This window comes from Miniopterus natalensis, chromosome 17, assembly GCF_054644295.1.
Source record: "Miniopterus natalensis isolate mMinNat1 chromosome 17, mMinNat1.hap1, whole genome shotgun sequence".
Classification (NCBI taxonomy): domain Eukaryota; kingdom Metazoa; phylum Chordata; class Mammalia; order Chiroptera; family Miniopteridae; genus Miniopterus; species Miniopterus natalensis.
Window position 1 is genome coordinate 2,648,379 of NC_142097.1, and position 24,255 is coordinate 2,672,633.

The 24,255-nt window shown below is 40.7% G+C and overlaps 1 protein-coding gene across 1 annotated transcript in view; it reads right to left on the minus strand.

Annotated features, from left to right (window-relative positions):
- The window catches only part of ULK2 (unc-51 like autophagy activating kinase 2), an 87,564-nt gene that overhangs the window by 55,908 nt on the left and 7,401 nt on the right, over positions 1-24,255 (minus strand). The window contains exons 4-9 of the mRNA XM_087825799.1: positions 17,769-17,801; positions 17,400-17,436; positions 6,979-7,152; positions 6,179-6,252; positions 3,738-3,839; positions 2,357-2,415 (exon numbers count right to left, since the gene is read on the minus strand). Coding sequence (XP_087681925.1) covers positions 2,357-2,415; positions 3,738-3,839; positions 6,179-6,252; positions 6,979-7,152; positions 17,400-17,436; positions 17,769-17,801 — 479 coding nt within the window. The remainder of the gene's footprint in view (positions 1-2,356; positions 2,416-3,737; positions 3,840-6,178; positions 6,253-6,978; positions 7,153-17,399; positions 17,437-17,768; positions 17,802-24,255) is intronic.

Genomic DNA, 24,255 nt, shown 5'->3' on the forward strand with positions numbered 1-24,255 from the left:
AATCGATGGCATTTTTATACACCAATAATGTACTCTCATAAAGAGAAACTAAAAAAAATCCCATTTACCACTGCAACAAAAAAAACAACTAAGATACTGAGGAATAATCTTAACCAAGGAGGTATAAGACCTATACTCAGAAAACTACCGGACACTGCAAAAAGAGATAGAGGAAGATATAAACAAGTGGAAGAATAAACCGTGTCCATGGATTGGAAGAATTAACATCATTAAAATGTCCATACTACCCAAACCAATCTGTAAGTTCAATGCAATCCCTATTAAAATACCAACAGCGCCCAGCCAGGTGTGGCTCAGCGGTTGAGCATTGACCTAGGATCCAGGCGATTGGGGTTCGATTCCTGGTCAGGGCACATGCCCAGGTTTCGGGTTCGATCCCCAGTAGGGGGCATGCAGGAGGCAGCTGATCAATGACTCTCTCATCATTGATGTTTCTATCTCTCTCTCTTTCTCTCCTTTCCTCTCTCTGAAATCAATAAAGATATATTTTAAAATAATAATAAAAATAAATAAATAAATAAATAAAATACCAACAGCATATTTCACAGATCTAGAACAAACACTTCAAAAATTCATATAGAACCAAAAACGACCCTGAAGAGCTGCAGCCATCTTGAGAAAAAAGATCAAAGTTGGAGGGATCACAACACCCGATATCAAGTTATACTACAAAGTCGCTGTAATCAAAACAGCCTGGTACTGGCACAAAAACAGACATATAGATCAGTGGACAGAACAGAGAACCCAGAAATAGACCCAAGGAATTATACTCAATATTTGACAAAGGTGGTAAGAGCATCCAATGGAGTAAGGACAGTCTCTTCAATAAGTGGTGCTGGCAAAATTGGACAGGTACATGCAAAAAAATGAAACTAGACCACCAACTTACACCATACACAAAAATAAACTCAAAATGGATAAAAGACTTAAATGTAAGACGTGAAACCATAAAAGTCCTAGAAGAAAACATAGGCAGCAAAATCTCAGACATCTCTCGTAGCAACATGTTTGCTGATACATCTCCCAGGGCAAGGGAAACAAAGGAGAAAATAAACCAATGGGATTACATCAAAACTAAAAGCTTCTGCACAGCAAAAGAAACCATCAACAAAACAAAGAGGGAGCCCACTGTATGGGAGAACATATTTGCTAACAACACATCTGATAAAGGGTTAATATCCAAAATATATAAGGAACTCATACAACTTAACAAAAGGGAGACAGACAATCCAATGAAAAAATGGGCAAAGGACCTGAATAGACACTTCTCCAAACAGGACATACGGATGGCCAAGAGACACATGAGAAAATGTTCTCAAGTCACTAATCATCAGAGAGATGCAAATTAAAACCACAATGAGGTCTCACCTCACACCTGTCAGAATGGCTCCATCAACAAATCAACAAATGACATGTGCTGGCGAGGGTGTGGGGAAAGGGGAGCCCTAGTGCACTGCTGGTGGGAATGCAGACGGGTGCAGCTACTATGGAAAAGTGTATGGAGGTTCCTCAAAAAATTTATATGGAACTGCTATTTGACCCAGTGATCCCACTTCTAGGAATATATCCTAAGAAACCCAAAACACCAATCAGAAAGAACATATACACCCCTATGTTCATAGCAGCGCAATTTACAATAGCTAAGATCTGGAAACAGCCCAAGTGCCCATCAGGAGATGAGTGGATAAAAAATCTGTGGGACATTCACACCATGGAATACTATGCAGCTGTAAAGAAGAAGGATCTCATACCCTTTGCAACAGCATGGATGGTCCTGTAGATTATTATGCTGAGTGAAATAAGCCAGTCACAGAAAGATAAGTATCACATGATCTCACTTATATATGGAATATAATGAACAAAATAAACTGATGAACAAAAAAGATCCAGAGACACAGATGCATAGAACAGACTGAGGGATCTCAGGGGGAAGGCTGGGGGCGGGGGAGGGTGAGATTAATTAAAAAACTTATGTGCTTATATGTATAACCTATAGACACAGACATTGGTATGGGGAAGGCCTGGGGGTGGGGTGGTTGTGGGGTGGAGGGGACCAATGGGGGAAAAAAGGGGTCATTTGTAATACTTCTAACAATAAAGGTATATTTAAAATATATATATATATATTTATATATATATTAAAAAAAAGAAAACTGATACAGCATTACATAGGTACCTACAATGTGCTAGTAACCCTAATTTCCTGTCTTAATGAATTCTCTCATTACTGTCATTGATAAAAGGTTCAATAATAGAAATACAGAAAACAGAAAGAGGTCAAATAAACAACACTGTATTCACAAAGAGCAAAGCTCAGTGTAACCAAGACACATACCTAGGCATTAAGCTTCTGTGTTTTTCATAAAACATCCTTAAGTCTTGAGGACTATTGGCCTGTTTGAAAAAAAGAAAAAAGGTTTAATTTACTAAATAACAGGAGCAAAAATTCCAGACCATATGATTGATGCTCATATTCTTGCTACAGAACCTAGATTCTGAACTTGGAAGCATGGATTGCTGAAGGAGCCACAGATGGCCACCAGGGACTTAATAAAACCTCTGAAATTATATGCAAATTCTGCATATCTGGGCACTGAGATCAAACTCTCAGAGGCCTAAAACTTATAAAGATTAAGAACCACTATTCTAGAGTTTAAGAAGCAACAGGTACACTTTTATTGTGCAAAATCAGAGTGTATTTTACCTTAAGACCGTCAAGGGATTCACGGAAGAGAACTGGGTGCCTGCATACTGCTACTTTTCAGTCTCTCCGCAGTAGCAAGCGGCACCTTCAGAATAAGAGCTGCTGAATTACTGAAGCTGCCTGTACAGACAAACTAGATTTGAAAATTGACTGCTTAACCTGGCTGTGTCACTGATTTTTTTTTTAAAATATATCTTTACTGATTTCAGGGAGGGGGAGAGAGACAGAAACATCAATGATGAGAGAGACATTGATCGGCTGCCTCCTGCATGCCCCCGACTAGGGATCGAGCCCACAACCTGGGCATGTGCCCTGACCAGGAATCGAATCTTGATCTCCCGGATCCTAAGTCGATGCTCAACCACTGAGTCACGCCAGCTGGGTTGTGTCACCGATTTTTTAAATACCATCTTAGGCAAATAAGTTCACTTTGATCCAGTGTTCAGATTAAAAAAACCTCTTGTAATTATGCAATATGAACTCAAGAGGAGTCATCATGATTATACTCTAAGGGCTTTTTTTGACAGGATGTTAGGGGAAAGGAGGAAAGGGAGACAGACCCAAAATAATTTCCATAAAGCCTAAACAACTGGCCCTCTCTAACTCAGCAGTGACAGGAATGGATGTCTGAAGGCAGTTTCCAGTGATATTTCCAGGCTAGCCCTCTCACTTCTTGGATTCCCGGACCCCAAAACTAGGCTAAGCAGGAAGCACTGACCTCACAATTCATTTCCATTTTCCACTAGATTGCTGGTCCTGACCCTCACTAGTTTTCACTACCCTGGGAAACATATAACAGGCTCATGCTCAGTCCAATTACAAAGGGAAGGCAGACAACACAGAAAAAGCTAAAATGTTCTCACTCACTACAGCAGTTTTTGCCTGTAACAAAATCAAAATAAGTCACAAAGGAACCAAAACCACTGCTTTCAAAGTATTCATTTAATAAGTCAAAGGAACTGCAAAATGAGAGGATCTCAAAGCTGAGCACATAAGAAAAAAGTCAGGATACCTGAAAAGGTGGTTTTCCAACAAGGCATTGATATATTACTGTTCCTATGCTCCACAAGTCAGCCTTAGCATCGTAATGTTGAGACATAATAACCTCAGGAGCCTAGGGTAAGAAGATTCAGGAGACATGTATTACATTATTTACATAATTAATATGAATATATTAACTGAAAAAAATCACACTTCTAACAAAACTACTAAAATAAAAACAACACATTGTGATATTTCCCTAATCAAAATAAAACTGTAATGAATACAGAACTTTGTTATATTGACATTTACCGGTAAACCTCAAAAACTGTTGCATGAAAAGAAGTAGTAGAAATAAGCATTTCTATATATTATTATGAAATACAGTAAAAGTATTAAAGTAATAATAAAGAAATATACACACCAGTTACAGGATAGAGGTTACTTCTGGGGTATGAGAGTAAAACAGTGGGAAATGGAGAAAGGGAGAGGTACAATAGAACTTGGACTGTCTCTGAAATAATTTACTTCTTACTAAAAAAAAAAAAATCAAGGCAGCATGGCAAAATGTTAACTTTGTTAAACATAGGTGGTAGGTATCAAGTGTTTGCTATACTATCCCTTTTTTCTGCCACTTAAAAGCTTTTAAAATAGCAGAAAAACTGTACCACAAAACAATAATAAAAACAGTCTTAAAAGCAAGGTCATTTCTCTGTTGCTTTGCTATAGCTATTTTCCCACCTCTCATTAGATGTTGCTTTTTAAAAATACCATCAGACAGGACAAACATTAAATAGAAATTTGAAATATATTAAAGATAGTGAAGTTTTATTTTCCAGGCATAACATTTTTATTGTCTCTTGTAAATTTCTTAGAGTCAATTTCCATTAAAAATCAGCCCAAGGGCCCTGGCTGGTGTGGCTCAATGGGAACCCAAAAGGTAGTGGGTTCGATTTCCGGTCAAGGGCACATACCTGAGTTGCAGGTTCTATCCCTGGCCCCAGGCGGGGCAAGTGCAGGAGGCAACCAGTCAACCAATCAATGTCTTTCTCACACCGATGTTTCTCTCTCTCTTCTTCTCTCTCTTCCTTCCTCCCTCCCTCCTTCTCTTCCATTCTCTCTACAATCAATGGAAAAAATATCCTCGGGTGAGAATTAACACACACAAAAATCAGCCCAAGCACTTACTCTATCCTTAAAGCTATTGAGTCCAAGGCTGGACTAATTTCATACTCAAGTGCAAAATAATTTTTAAATTATATTAAATTTAAAAATGTGTATATTAGTAGTAAAATTATGATCAAAAAAGTAAATCTAATGTAAAAATTATTTTGAACTTTGATTACTAGTTCCCTTGATTTCAAAGTTCATTCTAGATTAGACGAAATCCTAACTGAAAATAAACAAACCCATCTTAAAGTTAGAATTGAAACATTCACTTACTTTGCAGGATTCTGAAGTTCCAGAATTAAGGTATTTCTAGGCTTAATACTTCACATTAGTTCAGAAGTTTCACAGGCTAACCCCATCAGACCTGATAATAGGCATATGAAAGGGTAAAGAGGAAAGCTAAGATTCTTTTTTTATTGACTTCAAAAAGAGGAAGGGGGAGAGAGAGAGAGAGAGAGATAGAAACATCAATGACAAGAGAGAGTCACTGATCAGCTGCCTCCTGCATGCCCCCAACTGGGGATTGAGCCCACAACCTGGGCATGTCCCCTGACCAAGAATCTAACCACGACCTCCTGGTTCATGGGTTGATGCTCAACCATTGAGCCACACCAGACAGGCGAAAGCTAAGACTTTTTCAGCTTTAATTGTGACACTGATGAAACTTTTACAATGTAGGGATCTCATCAAGAGAGACAACATGCAAAAAATTAAATGTATCCTGGAGCTGAAGAGATGTCCCCAAAAGGTGTTTTATAAGTATTCCTAGTATTACACATCAAGTATAGCATGACCATACTTCATCAATTTTTATTTTCAATTTAATCTAGTAGGAAATTTCTACCACAATAACTATTTATTTATTTTTAAATATGTTTTTATTAATTTTAGAGAGAAAGGAAGGGAAAGGGAGAGAAAGAGAGAGAAACATCAATCAGCTGCCTCCTGCACACCCCCTACTGAGGATCAAGCCCAAAGCCCGGGCATGTGCCCTGACCAGGAATCAAACCTGCAACCTTCTGGTACATGGGATGATGCTCGACCAGCTGAGCCACACTGGGCAGGGCAATAACTACTTTTTAAAAAAAAGTAAAAATCAATGGACAAACATGACTAACTTTTGCAGTCCACTGTGCTAAAGCAAAAGGTGTCTGCGTTACAGCATTATCAGTAACATAATTAACGTTAGTGACTTAAGTAACACTTCAGACTCTATAAACTGACATCCTACTTGGAAACAAGCGTTATGCTTAAATTCCACACTATGGCAGTAAACACATGAGGATGCAGGTGCTCACTCACCATGTACATCGGGGACCCGCACAGTGTTGCAGCCATCATGTTGCTGTGTAGGTAACGAGCAAAACCAAAATCCGCTATTTCACAAAATAAAAAGGAGAAAAACAATGATACCTTTGCTCATAGTTACAAAATAGTCGTCATCAGCAATTGTACAAGCCAGTGTCTGCGAGCTTTGTGACCAAGGAGAAAGCACCAAGCTTTGCAAGAGAAAATGCTAATTATAACAAACAATTCATTAATATAGCCGTCATTGAACATCAATACCACATATAAAATCTGAACTGTTTTTGCCCTGCAGACATCAGATATAATCAATATAACATCAGAAATTTCTTAAAATAAGAAATTATTTTTCTTACAAAAAAGTTTTTTTAAAAATCCAGCACTACAAACTGCTTCGAATAATGTTGACATACAAGAGCACTAAACCCACCAAATAAGAAGGCTGAACTGAACAGTCTTTTAGATTTCTTACGTTAAAAAACCTGTGAGTTGTAAAGCACCTGGGTTATGACTTTGCCGCCAACAATTGAAATACTTGGCTTCCCTCTGAGAAGAAGCAGGGTTTCTTGCTGGGACTCATGTCTAGAGTCCCTCACCTGAGCCCTTGGCCCTGTCCGAAATTCAGCAGGTGCTGCCAGGAATGGAGAGAGTTCCCCTATCTCACACCTCACTGAAGTCAACAGAAACTTCCAAAGTGCATCAACAAAATCACTCATTCTAACAAGGCTGAACCAAAATATCTAAAAATACTAAGTCTCGAAAATGTTCTTTGCACGAAACAATGCACGGCCTTTTACCTATTTTGATGCGAATCCCACTGACACCGGACTTCCTGCGACTGGCGTAGGACAGCAAGATGTTCTGCGGTTTGAGGTCCCTGTGGATGATCCCTTTGCCGTGCAGAATTCGCATGGCAGCGGCAATCTGATGCAGAAACACTCTGATAGTGTCTTCACTGAGAGTTCCTTTGGCTGGCAGGAGAGGAGTCGCGTGAGTGTTTAAGCGCACAGAGTCAGACACCATCAGCACGTGCCATCAACAGAAGCGAGTAGCTAAGAAGACCATGGAGGAAACTGGATTCACATTTCCCCCGTTTTTACTTTGATAATTTAAGTCTATGGATCTCAAAAGTTTTAATTAATTTGTTGTAAAAGGAACTGATTTACATTTGCATCTTTTGTTTTCACTGGTGTTCATTTGTTTTCCTTTCTCATTTCTCTCAATATAAAAGGTGCTCAACAAATGTGAGTCCTCTCTACAAGCCAAAAAATAAGTTCCCCTTCATATTAGTAAATATCTGGGTTAATGTCCATATTTAATTCCAACCATTATATGAGCACATTAAAAACAGGTAACATCCTTGAATGGAGAGACTTGGGCATTACCACCAGAGACTTGTCAGGAATCTGTTCCCACCTCTGCCTCCTGTAGTCTCCCTCCCTCCCGACCAAAACTCCTGTCCCACCACAGTATCTTTCATAACTAAAGACACCTTTAGGAAGAAATGTGTTAACCTGTTTTTACTACAATGAGGGGGTAGCAGGAAGGTTATTTCTGAGAACAGTCATTATCCAGTAAAATGACAGTGTTTCTACATGTGCGCCGGACTGTGCAATGCCTGCTTAACAGCTTGGTTTGGAGGCAGGGTGCCTTTGTTCAAATCGTTGCTCCTCCACCTGCTGCTCACTGTGAGACCCTGGAAGATGACCCCTCTGTCCCCGCCCCTCATCTATAAAAAGCTGAAATAGGCAAACCACACTGGATTGCTGTGACAATCACACGGGATAATAATCTAATAATAAAGAGTTTAGATAAGTACTCAAACATAAACAGCACACAAACATAAACTTATTACAATGAATCTAAAAGTCACAAGTAGCCCTGGCCGGGTAGCTCAGTTGGTTAGAGTGTCGTCCTGATATGCAAAGGTTACAGGTCAATCCCCGGTCAGATCCCTCTCTCTCTCTCCCCCCACTTACTCCCTCTCTCTCCCTAAAATCAATCAAGAAAGAAAGAAAAATAAAAAAATAAAAGCCACAAGTATAATTCCTTGAAACTCCATCAGGGATTTAACATCCATGGCGGTCTAAATTGTCCCAGCAACTCCAGTATACTTTCTATATAACCTTTCCATGTGCAATTAAGACAAAGAAGATAAAAATAACAGTAACACTTGGAATGAGTCAAATACTACGGTTTTAAAATCACTTTAACAGCATGTTAAGTGATACTTTATGTCTTTAACATCTTCAAATAAAATAAATCCCTTTGGTTTAAAAATTATGAAACACTTTTTCCTGTGAGAGCTGCTCTTAACCTATCCCTGTTTTTTAATTCTTTGGAGTTCTGTTCCTGATGCTCGCTGTAAAAAAAAAATTTAAAAAGTAAAATACACTAAAACATATAAAAAGTAAAATCTCCCATAAGCCCATCCCCTGGAGATGAACACTGTTTAAATTCAGAGTGTCTGCTTCCAGGACACTCCCTTGCTATGATGATGAACGGGCCAAAGCAGCACCAAACTTTATATTGTAACGTTCTCTTAAATCACGTTGCAACAAAACAGATAGTATGACTTTTTCCATTTCACTCATTTACATTGTCATTCTACAGCTTAGAAAAAATTTTGCTTCTTTAAATTATTGTAGCTACTTAGAACTTATATCTCTGCCCCATGACACCCAATTGAATATATTTAAAATTATTTAATTCAGGATCCAAATTCTAACACTGTTCCCCTGGGGGAAATTAATGATCTACTTTAGTTTAGGCTGTTTTTGGGTGCAAACTGTAGTAAAAATTCACATATTTTTATGAATATGGGATGTGTGCTTCTCAACACAATCCCATAAACTGAAATTCCCACATTAAAAACTCAATATACTTATCTCTCAGTATCACTGAGGGACATGGTTCTAGGACCCCTGCCAATAACAATCCATTGACGCTCAGGTTCCTCATATAAAATGATGCACAACAATGTACCCCGCCAGCACCCTGCATCTGTGGATTCCCAACCTCAGATCGGAAATGCTGTTTTGAGAGATCCGGTCAAGATGGCGAAGTAGGTAAACGGTGTGCTCACCTCCTCCCATGACCACATCAAAATTACACCCAAATTACAGAACAGCCAACCTGAAGAATCATCTAAAGACAAGTTGAACAGAAATCCTATAACTAAGGAAATTTTAAAAAGCCACAAGGTAGGAGGGGCGACATGGGCTGGTCCCACACCCACAGCGGCTGTTGAGAATCAGGATGACTATCTCAGCTACAGAAGGGGTCCCAGCCCCACACCTAGCCCCCAGCCTGGAGCACCACTGCCAGGAAGAAGAGCCACCTCAACATCTGGCTATGGAAACCAGCGGGGATTTCATCCATCCGGGTGAGACAGAGGGCTGCTGGAAACCCAGGTGTCTTCCTAAAGGGCCCCTGACACAGACTCACCTGCTCCCGGGCACTCACCCTGGGTCCTCGCAGAGGGGCAGCAGCTCAGGAGGCCCCAGAGCCATATGGGAAAAACTGAGTTGTGTGGCCTCTACAAGGGTTGAAGGGACAGCCACCATGATCTGTGCTGAACCATCCACACAGCCAACAAGCGGCACCATCTTTCCTGTGCTGAGCCCTCCCCAACATGGACAAATCTGAATCTGCATTAGCCTGGTAAACAACACTCGCCCTACCATGGTGACTCCAACACCCCGCCTCACACAAATCAGGTACCAGCAGAGGCTTTTTCAGTGGCAGCCGGCAGGTGGCAGCAGGACTCAGTGAGCCCTGTGTCTTTTGCTAAGCAGCCCCAGGCCTGGTACTGGTGGCAGCCGGCCTTGGTTCTCAGTGTGGCCTCTCCCACGCACCTCCAGGTCCAACACAGGCAGTTAACAACTGCAGACTGCTTTGTAGCCCCTACTAGGTAGCCCCAGCCCGTAACAGGCAGCAGCGGATCTTGGCCTGCACAGGAACCCCTCCCAAGAGACCCCAGAACCAACATACAGGGTGGCCTGTGTCAGACGACCACAGACCACCACCTGATTAGCAGCACAAGCAGCACATCCAAAGGGTGGTGTTGGCAGCACCAGAGCCAGATAAGGTGGGCGGCTTTCTGTGGGCTCAGCCCTAGCCCAGAAGCTTATACACTGTGGTCTTGGCCAATCCTCAGAGTTAGTCAGCCTGAGGACCAATGCCACCCACTGAGGGGCCAAGAGCAATCAAGGCTCAACCACAACAGGAGGGCACACATGACCCACACAAGGGACACGCCTGGAGCACCCAGGTCAGGTGATCAGAGAGACTGCACCACTGGGCCCCACAGGACACCTACTGCATAGGGCCACCCCGCCATGACTGGGAGAAGTAGCAGATCTACCCAATACATAGAAACAAAAACAGAGAGGCAGCCAACATGAGGAGACAAAGAAACAGGCCCCCAATGAAACCTCAGGAGAAATCCCCAGAAAGAGAGCTAAATGAAAGGGAGACAAGCATCTACCACACACAGCGTTCGAACCACTGGAACTTAGTTAAGAACTTCAACAAAGAGATGGTAAACATCAGAAAGAACACAGAAACCACAGGGAAGAGCCTTTCGGGAGTGCATATAACCATATGGAGAGCATGCTGGGAAGAATGAGCAGCGGGGCAGGCAGAGGACGGCCAGACGGACGGAGTCAGTGATGCAGGACAAGGCAGCAGAGAACACCCGACAGGGCAGGAAAAAGAATAAGGAACTTTTAAAAACTGAGGACACTTTAAGGGACCTTGAGGGCACATCAAGGGTGACAGCATTCACATCGCAGGGGCGCCAGAGGAGCAGAGGTACTGGGAACCTACCTGAAGAAATAACGCCTGAAAATTTCCCTAACCCGCGAAGGAAACAGACACATGAGTCCAGGAAGTACAGAGGATCCCAAACAAGAGGAACCCAAAGAGGCCCACAGCAAGACACAGCATAATCACAATGGCAGCGGGTAAAGACAGAGAAACTTAAAAGCAGCAAGAGAAAAGCAGTTAGTTATCTGCAAGGGAGCTGCCTTAAAACAATGAAACTAAGACCACCTTGTTACACCACATACAAGAACAAACTCAAAATGGATTAAAGACCTAAATATAAGACCCCAACCATAAAATCCTAGAAGAAAGCATGGGCAGTAAACTCTCTGACCTTACTAAACATTTTTTTCTGACATAGCTCCAGGTAAGGGGAACAAATGAAGGAATAAAGAAATGGGACTACATCAAACTAAAAAGTGTTCTTACAACAAAGGAAACCATCAACCAAACAAAGGACAGCCTACAGACTGGGAGAAATATTCACAAATGATACATCCAGTAAGGGATTAACACTCCAAATATGTAAGAAACTCACACAGCTTAATACCAAAAAAACCCAACCCAATTAGACATATGAAAAGATGGCTAACAGAGATGAAAAGATGCTCAACTTCAGTAGTGATCAGAGAAATGAAAAATAACCACAATGAGGTATCACCTCACACCTGTCAGAACGGCTCCCATCAATATATCAACAAACGACAAGCAGTGGCGAGGATGTGGGGCAAGGGGAGGATGTGGGGCAAGGGGAGGATGTGGCGGGAATGCAGACTGGTGCAGCGCTGTGGAAAACAGTATGGAGGGTCCTCACGATTCCACTTCTGGGTATTTATCTGCAGAAATCCAAAACACTAATTTGAAAAGATATATGTACCCCTATGTTCACTGCATTATTTACAGTAGCCAAGATATGAAAGCAACCTGGCAGTCATCAATAGACAACTGGATAAAAAAGAGGTGGTGCATACAGACAATGGAATATTACTTGGCCATAAAAAGAAACAAAATCTTACCCTTTGCGACAGCCTGGATGGACCTAGAGGGTATTATGCTAACTGAAGTCAGACAGAGAAAGACAAGTACCATATAATTTCACTTATATGTGGAATCTAAAGAACAAAATAAACAAAACAGAAAAAGACTTAGATACAGAAAACTAAGGGTGTCCAGAGGGGAGGGCTTTTGGGTGTCTGAAAAAGGTGAAGGGATTGAGAGGTACAAATTGGCAGCTACAACACTGTCACGGGGATGTAAAGCACAGCATGGGGAGCATAGTCAATGATATTGTAATAACATGTGGGATCCCAGGTGGGTACTAGACTTATCAGGGGATCACTTCGTAAATTACATATACATCTAACCACTATGCTGTACACCTGAAACTAATATAATATTGAATGTCAACTTTAATTTAAAAATAAAAGAGGAAAAAAGTTTTTTTAACTGAAAACAAAGAAAACAGTTTTGATCCAGCTGTTTGAATCTGCATATGCAAAGCCCAGGAATACAGAGGGCGAGCTATATTCTTAAAAGTCCGTGTATGAGGACCTGTGCAGTTCAAACCCACACCATTCAAGGGTCAACTGTATTTTAAAGGCATTCCCAGCATCAAAACTCTTTCAAACACAGGAATTCTTGAGCAAGTTAGCCCTTAGGGAGCGGGCTCAGCTGAAGCTGCCACACTTAATGTAGTCTGCTAGAATTAATGTTAAATTACAATTTACTAATTTAAAATTTATTTTAAATTTGCAATTTGTTTTCTATCTTTTGCAAATGAAGAAGGCAAAACAAATCAAAGGACTAAATAACCATGTTGTGATATTAGACTTCTAGACTTTTTAGACGTTCCAGATCTTCTAGACCAGCTCTTCAGAAGTATAATGTGAGCCGATTATGTAACTTTAAATTTTCTAGTGGCCACTTTTAAAGTGAAAATAAACAAGTGATATCAATAGTATACATTTAACCTAATACATCGGATGTATCATTCGAACTTGTAATCAATATAAAACTTATTGATGGGGCATAATCATTCTTTTTTTCCTATGAAGTGTACAAAATCCAATGTGTATTTTACATCACAGCACATCTCAATTCAGATCAGCTACATTTCAAGAGCTCAGTAGCCCCATGTGGTCAGCAGCTACCATATTGGACAGTACAGCTCTAGACAGTTTTTTGAAAACAAAATTTATGTTTTGGGTTTTTTAAAATATATTTTTGAGAGAGAAAGGGAGAGGGAGAGAAACGTCGATGAAAGAGAATCATCCATCGGCTGCCTCCTGCATGCCCCCTAGTGGAGCCTGAAACCCAGGCATGTGCCCTGACTGGGAATCGAACCAGTGACCCCCCGGTGCGTGGGGTGACACTCAACCATTGAGCCATGCCGGCCAGGCTATGTGTCTTTTCAAGTGTTTTGAAACTACAAGGCCTGTGGCAGGCATTTTCACCACAGCGTCTTTGCAGTATATATTTGTCACAAGCATTTCTGCCACAAAATTGGCTGTAAGGCAATTTTGTTGTAAGAAAGATAAAATAACCGACAGTTTGGGTTTTTGGTTTTTTCAATCCTCACCCAAGGATATTTTTTCTATTGCTCTTGGGGGAGCTGTGAGAGAAACATTGATGTGAGAGAGACACATCGACTGGTTGCCTCCCACACACACCCCAACTGGGGCCCGGGGATCAAGCCTACAACCCAGGTAAATGCCCTTGACTGGAATCGAACCCAAGACCCATCAGTCCGAGGGCCGATGCTCTAACCGCTGAGCCACACCAACAAGGGCAGTTTGGGTTTCTTGCTGGTATTGTTTGGCTTCATTACGCCATGAAGTTCTCCCTGTTACTCCCATTGTCGTATCTGTATATAAACCTTACCCAGTCCTCATACTGATCTACACAGTGACAAGTCGATGGGGTGGGGTCTTAAAATAGTTAGCATTTCTTTCAGGTGATGATGATTTGCCTCAAGAGTCGGTTTCTTATTTTGAAATATAGTGCATTGGGAGGAGAGAGAGGTCGAGGGCCTTCTTTGGGGGCATAGTTGATTTCCCATGGAATAGACACGTGCTTAGTTACAATCCAAATAAAATCAGTTATTTGCGCAGTACTGGCATGAATCTGCACGCATTTTAAATGCGTATAAATATCTTATATTTCACAAGTGTTATTCATTTTCCATGTTTCATTATGTCCTTTTTAAGGTGCCTTTCATTTGTCCTGATTTTACCTTTTTCATTGAAAAACTGCCTACAGCCAATTAGTTATTCGGTGAAAACGTTTGTGGAAAAAAGCTCACAGCAAAGAGGTGTACGGAAAAGACTGTGATGAAAGTTCCGCGAACCAAGGCAGACAAGGAGCAGGGAGAGGTTGGATACTTGACTGAAATCAGACAGCAATTAAGTAGTGTAAGCAGTGAAACTGCTGCACGCCAGCTGGCCTCGCCGACGCCCATCCAGGCAAGTGCTTGGCTCTGGGTCTCCTCTCACTGCTGCTCTGCAACAGCCAATCCAGGATCACAGCAGACACAGCTGCTGTGGAAGCTAACGTCAATCCGCTCACCAGCACCAGCACCTGTATGAGCAGACAGGACTTTTTGTCTTGTTTTTTTAGATATGTCTTTATTGATTTCACTGAGAAGGGAGAAGGAGAGATGGAAACATCAATGATGAGTCACTGAACTGCTGCTCCTGCACATCCCCTGGCTGGGGATCGAGCCCGAAACCCAAGCATGTGCCCTGACCAGGCATCGAACTGCGATCTCCTGGGTCCTAGATGGATGCTCAACAGCTGAGCCATGCAGGCCTGGCTACGAACAGAACTTTTCTTAATGCCTCTCACTCTGACCCCCGCAGGAAGGTGCTTTTATCTAGGTCACTAAGAACGTCAAGGATCTCAAGATTAAGACCATCTCCTAGCTTCACCTCCTTTCCACCAGTACTTAATAAAAGTCCCTGTCACTGCTTTCTACTAGTGAAGTGTGACAGACAGACATGAGCAGAGCAAGGACGATGGGCCCGGTACAGGTCACCAGGGCGGAAAGCCCTGGATGCCTAGCAAAGGACAACTGTAGGGTGGGGCCTCACCCCCAGGGTGACCTTTCCTCCCCTAGCATATCACAGGTCAGTTGGTTTTGCCCCCCCCCCCCCCCCCGACTTTTCCTCCCTAGAGGTAACATCTAGGCCTCAGTTGTATTTCAGCTCCAGGCACAAAACAGCAACAAAACCAGCCACAGCTGACCTGGATAATGAATGGCCCCTGCCCTGGCGCTGACCAATCAGTGGAGACCTGGACCCTGAAAGGACACACCTGGAGAACTGCAGAATATTCTATTGAGATCTTCCCCTGGGACCTCCCCTAAAATCTCCACCCTTAAAACCCTTAGGACGAAGGGTCCAGGAGGACCCAGTGTGCCCTCCCTTGCCTCCCCCTGCCCCAGGTGGGTCACCTTGACCTTTTTCACTTCTAAGCTCCTTCCTTAGCTTCTATAACTTGTTTCCTCAGCCCATTTCTTCCAGGAATTACTTCTCCTACCTCTGTGATTTTATAAATAAATGTTCTCTTATAGTTTTGAGTTTTGGCTCTGAATTCTTTCCTAGCCAGGATTCAAGTAGCAAGGTTGCTGAATCCAAGTCAGGTCTGACCCCACCAGGCTAACACCCAGTGCCGCTCCCACCGCCTACGACACTTAATTCAGGGTAATGGTTGTCTCTAAAGGGAAGGCAGGAATGGAACTACAGGACTTAGAGAACTTCAACTATATTTTTAATTTATTTTCTTTAATTGTGTGTTGGGGGGATAGCAGTGTTCTTTATATTATTTCTACACAGCTTTTGAATTTCACCAATATTTTATTTTTTCTTCTTGTGTTGTTTTACTCTAAAGATTTTGTTGTTGTTAATTCTCACCCAAGGATATTTTCTCCACTGATTTTTAGAGAGAGGGAGGGAGGGGTGGGGAGAGAAACATCCATGTGAAAGAAACATATCAATTGGTTGCCTCCCACATGCTCCCCGACCCGGGCCGGGGATAGAACCTGCAACCCAGGTATGTGCTCTTGAGTGGGAATCTTTGGGGGGGGGGGGGCACCTCTCTCTCTTTTTTTTTTTCTTTAAATCCTCACCTGAGGATATTTTTTCCACTGCTGTTCAAAGAGAGTGGAAGTGGGGGGTGGGGGGAGAGAGAGACAGAGAGGGAACCATAGATGTGAGAGAGACACATTCACATCAACTGGCTGCCTCCTGCATGCACCCTGACCAGGCCAGGGATCGAGCCTGCAACCCAGGTACATGCCCTTGGCCAGAACCGAACCCACGACACTTCAGTCCACAGTCGATGCTGTAACCACTGAGCCAAAACTGGCTAGGGTGGCCGGTCTCATTCCTAATTGCACTCTCTAATTACTCACTGAAATCAAACATCTTTAATATGCTGTTTCTCTTTTGTAAACTGTCAATACCCTTTATGGGTATATCTATTGATGTCTTAGTGTTTTTACCATCAACTGTCATGATCTATTTATAGGCTGAGTTATGAACCTCTAACTGTATTTCTGTGTATTTCCCTTGCATCTTGAAAGGGTAACTGAGTATATGCTTACCTCCTCTAACATCATTAAAAAAACACTTTTGAGAGACACAAGTTGGCCTGAATGCTTATTATCCAACATGTACACATTTTGGATACAGAATTTCAAAAACCATCTAATACTAAGATCTGATCTCTGTGCCACAAAAATAATTTCAATGTTACTTTTTTTAACCCTCACCTGAGATTATTTCTTCCATTGATTTTAGAGAGAGTGGAGGGAAGGGAGGCTGGGGTGGGGAGACACATCGATGGGTTGCCTCCCGCACTCATCCCAACCAGGGCCAGGAACTGAGCCTGCAACCCCCTGGTTTGTGGCCCGATGCTCTAACCACTGGGCACACCAGCCAGGGCTCAATGTTACTTGTAATCCCTTATAACATTTTTAAGTTACATAGAACATTCACATTAATCAACATATTCTTGGATACATTCTCCCATTATAATTTTCTTTTTGTTGGGGAAGAAATGAAAGGAGCTGAAGGTTCACTGATGGCAGCCCAGGGGAATCCCATGAAGAGGAGAAGTTTATTTGATTCCTTCTCTTGGGAAGAGGACCCCTCCCAAACACTGCTGAAGAGAGGCACACATAAAGAAAGTGCTCACACACCAGCACAGTGCGAAAACGAATCACGACAAACTACAGTCAGCACAGTCACCACAATTAAGCAAGCACACAAATATTTATTCAATGTTTCTATATAAGTGCAGAAAACAGAAGTAGCATATTTCAGAAATAACTCTCAGAATTAAAAAGATTACAGGACTATCTTTATTGAACACTGACACACACAAAGATTACCTTGCAAATAATCTGCCAGGTCTCCACCATTGCAATACTGACATACAAAAGAAAAAGTAATTAAAATAAGGACACCAGTTCAAGATTAATTCAATCCATTATCAGTTAATTAAAAATTCATTTGTATGTAATGTAAATCTAGCCTGAAAAATATAGGAGAATCAAAAATGTTTAATACTATTTTCCTTATAAGGCAGAATCTAAATCAATGTCAACTTTATTAATTCAAAATTTCAAATAACTATATACTCTCAATTTTAAAGTGTATATTGGGGGACATGTGTAATACTTCCAACAATAAAGAAAAAAAATTAAGTGCATATTAATCAAAGGGAATTTGAAATAAACACATGCTTGTATACTACCTACCTCCATCACCAGGAAGACAGAGTTGGGTAATTCCTGAAAAGTAAACAATATTAAACATCATTTAGATTAAAAAAAAATTAAGCACAAGTTTAAAAAGTAACTTTAACAAAAATATTATACTTGTTCATTATTAAACTAAAAATAAATCACAAAATCCACTAGCAATTTTAAATTTTAAATCCCCAACACAACAATCTAAGCACCTCAGCTTCAAAGCCAAATTAAGTTTTGCTGACACTAACGTAGTCTTAATGAACTTCTTAATGAAGTTCAACTTTGTTCACGAAAAGAACTGAAGACAGACTCATCTTTGGTTATGGTTACAGTAAATTTACCACCTGTGAGAACAGGAAGGACCCTCTAGTCCCCGGGAAGCCTCCTACTTTGGAAGGTCTGGAAAAACGGCTTGGGGAACCCCCTAGCAACAATGAGTGCACAATATGATTTCTGGAGCTCATCATCCAGGATACTACTTCACTTTTGTTTTTCTGGCTTTTATGTTTATTTGGAGGTAATCCTATTATCTGGGAATTTCTGGCAATGCCCTTGAAAACATTTCATCGTATCTTGGTAAGAGACTGATTTTAAAGAACTGATCTGAGAAATTTTACCCAGTCTCTCTAATATAGCTCCAGTTCTGTTGCCTGGTTAAGCAATTCAATGACTGATTAGCTGAATCTTTAATAACAATTTTTATAATGTTAACTAAATTTTAAATTGGGCTTCCCTATGCTTAACTTGAGCCACTGTTCAAATGTGATTCAGGAGACAGCCCTCCCAAGTGGCAATTGGCTTTACTAAGACCCTCATTCAAGAATAAGGTATTCTCTGGAAGAGGAAGGCGGAAGCAAGGGGCAGGTCTCGGCAGGATCACAGAGTGCACGAGCGAGGCTCACGGCCCGTGCGGGCCGGGGAAGTAGTTGGTACTGGCTCAACTAGTAGTTGGTACAATGAAATAACTACAGAAATTAAGAATAATAATTTTTTCAGGCTTAAAGTAATTTAACAAAATAATTTTATGTCTGCTGAACCTCATAATAAAAACTTAGGACATCTGTTTGCAGGGCCTTTTAAATTTCATTTTCATAATTCATTTTTATTGGATTTTGTAAGTATCAGTTCACACAGATTAGAAATAAAAACTGGTGTCACTGGTGTCTCACAACATTGAGTTCAGAGCACTTCCATGCAACAAGTTGAGGGGCTGCACAGAGCAGTGCCACCCACTCACCAAGGACTGGATGCCACAGTCCCACAGGAAACTCAGTGGCTTAGGATGGCTTATTTCACTATTTCTCCAGAGGACTAGGTAAAAAACTAAATATATTTGTTTTGTTAAATCATCTCCATTGTGAACTGGTCTTAATCACAAACCTGTTCAAATCCAGACCAAACTATCCTTCAACCCTAAAAGTACCACAAAATAGTTAAAAATAACTTTCAACAAAATTTCTTCTCAGGTATAAAGTCAAAGGTATTATCTCAATTAGTATTATTTAATCATATAATAATGCCTTATCCTAACTACTACAGAGAAAAGAAAGCTAGGAATTCCTAAGGGGAGACTCAATGACGATGAAGGACTTCTGTACACTCCACATGAAGAAGTATAATTCCATTTCAGCAGTCACTATTTGTATGTAACCACGTAGTCTCCCTCTCTCAGATTCAGTCACTCATTCCATATATAAGATGGAAAAAGTGTCCCTTTTTAATGAAAGCAATCAAGTCATCTATAAACAAAATGAAGCTCAAATGACACTGGAGCACCAGGGAAAAGGTGAAGAGATGCCAGCTGGGTCATAAAGCTGAGCGGTACAGCCAGTTTCACCTGGGAGGTAGGACACCGAGGGTCTTACATCAAGAAAACCTCACTCTCAACCACTCCCCATCAACAAAATTAAACATAATGAATTCCATTTTATTACTTCCCTACTCAAACTCTTTAACAACTACGTTAAAAACCAAATCTCCAAAAGGAAAAAAACAAAGAATACTATTATGAACAATTTTATGCCAGTATTCCAAAATTTAGATGAAATGAACAAATTAAAAAACAACTTAAGGAAAAACACAACTTACTAAGATTGACAAGAAAATCTGAAAAGGCCCATATTCATTAAAGAAACTGAGTAATAATTTACCACCTTTCCACAAGAAAATTCCCCTTGTAATCCCAATAAAAACCCAAGGTCTTGTGCATGTGTGGAAATTGATGGACTAATTCTAAAATGTATGTGGAAATGCAAAATGTCAAGATTAATCTAGAAAAAGAAAACTTGGAGGACTTGTACGACTAGATAGCAAGACTTACTGTAAAACTACAGTAAGGAAAACAGTGAGGTAAAGGCTAAGGGGACAGAAAAGAGAGTCTAGAAATAGGTCCAAACATATGTGGCCACTAATTTATGACAAAACAGACTGTCCAGTATAGAAGGAAAAGGAATGTTGTTTAGTAAACGATCAACTGGCTACCCATTTATAATAAAAAATGAATCCTGACCCCTATACCTCATGCCACATACAAAAATTGTTTCCAGGTAGCTTATAGAGCTGAATATGAAAGATAAAACAGTAAGGGCTCTGGGGGAAAAAACACAGGAGAGGATCTTCATTGCCCTGGTGTAGGCCTAAGTTTTCTTAAGCATGACACAAAGCCGCTACATACAAAAGAAAGACACAATACACTAGACTACATTAAAATTAAGAATTTCTGTTCATCAAAATAAACAATTAAGATAGTAAAAGGCAAGTCACAGTGTGGGTAAGTCATTTAGGACACCAACAAATTAATAACAAAAAGATAACCCAATAGAAAAACAGGCAAGAGACTTAGGAATTTTAAAAAGATATTTAAATGACTCATAAATTTATAAGAGGTGTTCAAATCAGTAGTCATCAGGAAAACCCTAATGAAAACCATACGAAGATACCTCACCAGAATGGTTACAAGTGTCAAGTGTTGGCAAGGATGTGGGGCAACTGGAACTGTCAGGCACTTGGTGGGAGTGTAAAGCTGGGCCTGCCACACCCCGTGGTCCAGAAATTCCTCTCCTAGCGACTGAGAGCCACTTCAGCAAGGAGGAATGGTGAGACAAGGGAACCAAGGAGAAACCATGGCAACAAGCCATCTTTATTGCTTCTTTTAGCCTCTTTACTCAAGGAGACACTGGGCTGGGAGGAACACAGCAGTGACTTCTTCTGAAAAGGAAAGTGGGACTTGTAGAGGTACTTCATATACGGCTAGGCCACTTGAATTGTCTTTCCACTTAGAGCTTATTAGTTTTGTAATTTAAAAAATAATAAAGAAAAAGTGAATTTTAAAAATCAGACAGCTTGAGTAGATGGTTATCTCCAGCAGATTCAAACACATGGAAGTAGAGAACTACAACATAACAGAAGAATTAAGTAAACAGCAAGAGAACTAGTCAAAGGAAAACTCCTGGATCTGAAGACCCACACTGCACATGTCTCTGCTACTTTTCCTAATTCATTCTCTAACCCTCAGTTAACCCCTATGGGGTTATCTCATAGGAAGAAAGGAACGCAGCACCAGTATAGCGGACCTCAGACTGACTCCCCTTGGGGTCACCTAGTACTGGGCAGCCTCACAGCACACTAAAGGCAAACAGAACTGGATTACCTTCCCCACTATACCTAGGGGGTGATGTTAAAAAAGAAAAAGAAGTGTTTTGCTCGACATCCTAAATTGAGTTTGATATAAGAACAGGACTCTACACTCAGGTATCCTTATTTCCATCCAGGGCTAAAAAACTTAAGATATGAAATACAATAGTGAAAGCCAGTTCTAGCCCTGGCCGGGTAGCTCAGTTGGTTAGAGTGTCGTCCCCATACGCCAAGGTTGTGGGTTTGATCTCAGTCAGGGCACATACAAGAATCAACCAATGACACATCAATAAATGGAGCAACACATCAATGTTTCTCTCTCTCTAAAAATAAAATTTAAAATTAAAAAAAAAAAAGCCAGCTCTAGCTTACTTGACCTGACACAAACCAACCCAGGTTTGTAGAAAAACGTTTGCCTTAATCTGTATCTCAGTAATACAAATTACACTAAAGGTTTCAAAATAGTCAAAATATAGTTGTGGTCATGACTTATAATGAGATATATATATTTGGTCTATGTTCCTATTCCTGGCACAGAGCTCCTAAAACCTTTGGAATTTCCCAAGTGATGAGAGTGGTATTTTTTATTATGTTAATGAGGTGACTTTGGAAAAGCTAAGGTTGGGGGATAGTTGCCTAGACCACCCATGTGATTAGTTGGAACTTTCAGTCCCACTCCCTTAGTTCAAAGAGCACAGAGGGCTGGAGGTTGTGTCGAATCACCAATGGCCAATGAATCAATCAATCATGCCTATATAATAAAGCCCCCATAATTATCCAAAGGACAGGTTTTCAAGATTTCCAGGCTGGTGAACACAGGAAGGTTGAGGAGAGTACCATACCCAGAGAGCATAGCTTGTTTCATGCATCTCTTCCATCAAGCAGTTTGAGTTATTTCCTTTTATAACAGATATCTGGTAAATAACATGCTTCTCTGAGTTCTTTAAGCTGCTCTACCAAATTAACTGAAATCAAGGAGAGGTTGGTCAGAATCACTTGCAACAACCTGAACCTGGCAATTGGTGTCCAAGGGGGTGGAGGGGCAGTCTTGTAGTGCTGAGGCCTGAAACTGTGTGATCTGATGCCGTCTCTGGGTAGAGTGTCAGAATTGTTGCTTGCTTGGTGGTGCTGGAAAAAACCCTCATTCAACCATTACTGACTTCAAATGAATTTGTAAGCTGACAGCAAAGTAGCCACCTAATTTGAACCTGACTTGCCCATAATTCCTCACTTTTAACAGTCATACAGGCTTCCTCGCTTGTAGTCAAAAACACTTAAAAGTTTGAGATAACTCTCTGGGAAATAAGTAAATCATCGTATCACTCTTTTGCATATAAATAAATTCAAGATCAAAGATGTAAATATGAAAAAAAATGAAACCACGAGTACTAGAAGAAAATACAGGGGGTCATTTTTATAATCTCAAGGTGGAGAAATCCTTAACATGATTCGAGACCTGGAGGTTATTACGGGACAGACAGGCAAATTTAACTATGTAAGAACTTCTATAAATCAAAAAGAGGCTAAAATAAAATGAGAGAGGGGGGAAAAAAATTGGGGAAAACATTTTAATACATACAGCAAAGAACTACCAGCTCTGATTCCCTCCTCCTAACCTCCCACAGCCCAGACCCAAAGTCCTACAAACCCAGTCTTCCAAACGTCTCGCCAATCTCTCCTGGCCTCTCCGTTCCCACGGTGCCATCGCCCACCCAAAAGCCCCAAATTCACTATTGCCCATTCTCCACAGAGCAGCAGTTTTTTATTTTATGTACTTTAATAAACTCCTAAGCCACTTAATTTTTAGAAGAGTTACTAATACTCCTTTCTCTAACCACAACGGCTGAATCTAATACTCAAACGTATATGTACTCCTTTACTGGCATAAAAGTATGTGGAATACTAATTTGTAATCAGAAAGTTACCCAATAATTTCAGAAAAACAGCAAAGTGGGTATTCCCTCCACCCAAAAATAAGAAAAAGAAAACTGCCGCTTTTTCTTTATTAAAAAAATGTGCTTATTGCGAAAACTTTAGATAAGATTTGAAGGAATAAAGTTTTAAAAATCACCTTTATCTCCCCACCTGAGAGTAGCCCCGTCAACAGTTGGAGAGCAGGCTTTCGTGCATTTGTTTACTGCTCCCCCCCCCCCCAAAGGAAGCGTGTGCATGCTGGGTCTTTTTAATATAACCCATGTCCTTTCTGCTTATCTTCACCTCTCTGAGCATCCAGGTTACATCTGGCACGTGTCCTTACATACCTTTTTCTGCTCATACAATCATAAGTTACATTTTCTTTAAAAAAAAAAAAAAGATATAAATAAACGTCTGAATATTGCTTTCCTCACTCAATATACACTACAGAAATGCCTCCAAGTAACTATATGTAAACTCTTTAATAACTGCATAATATTTCATAGTGTGACTATCTCACTGTTTACTGAGCCATTCATTCCCTTACTAAGAACATTTACTCGTTTCCAGTATGGATGGAGCAGAAGAGCAAGGCGCAGAGGAGATTGAGTTGAAGATAATAGGGTTTGGCTTCTATTCACAGAAATGGGGAGCCCCTGCAGCGGTCTGAGCAGAGGAGTAACAGGAATATTCTTCAGGATATGGCAGCAAAATATCACCAGACAGCATTCCAAAATTATTCTAATAATTCACATTTCTAACAAGTGATACATGAGACTTTCCACCTCCTCCCCAATTCCACCATTAAGAATCACTGCATTCTCTAATTTTGCCAATTGGAGGGTAAGACGTGACATCTCACTATTACTTTAATTTAAAATTCCCTGAATTTACAATTTGCAATTCATGAATATTATTTCACACACTTATTAGCCATTGTATCCCT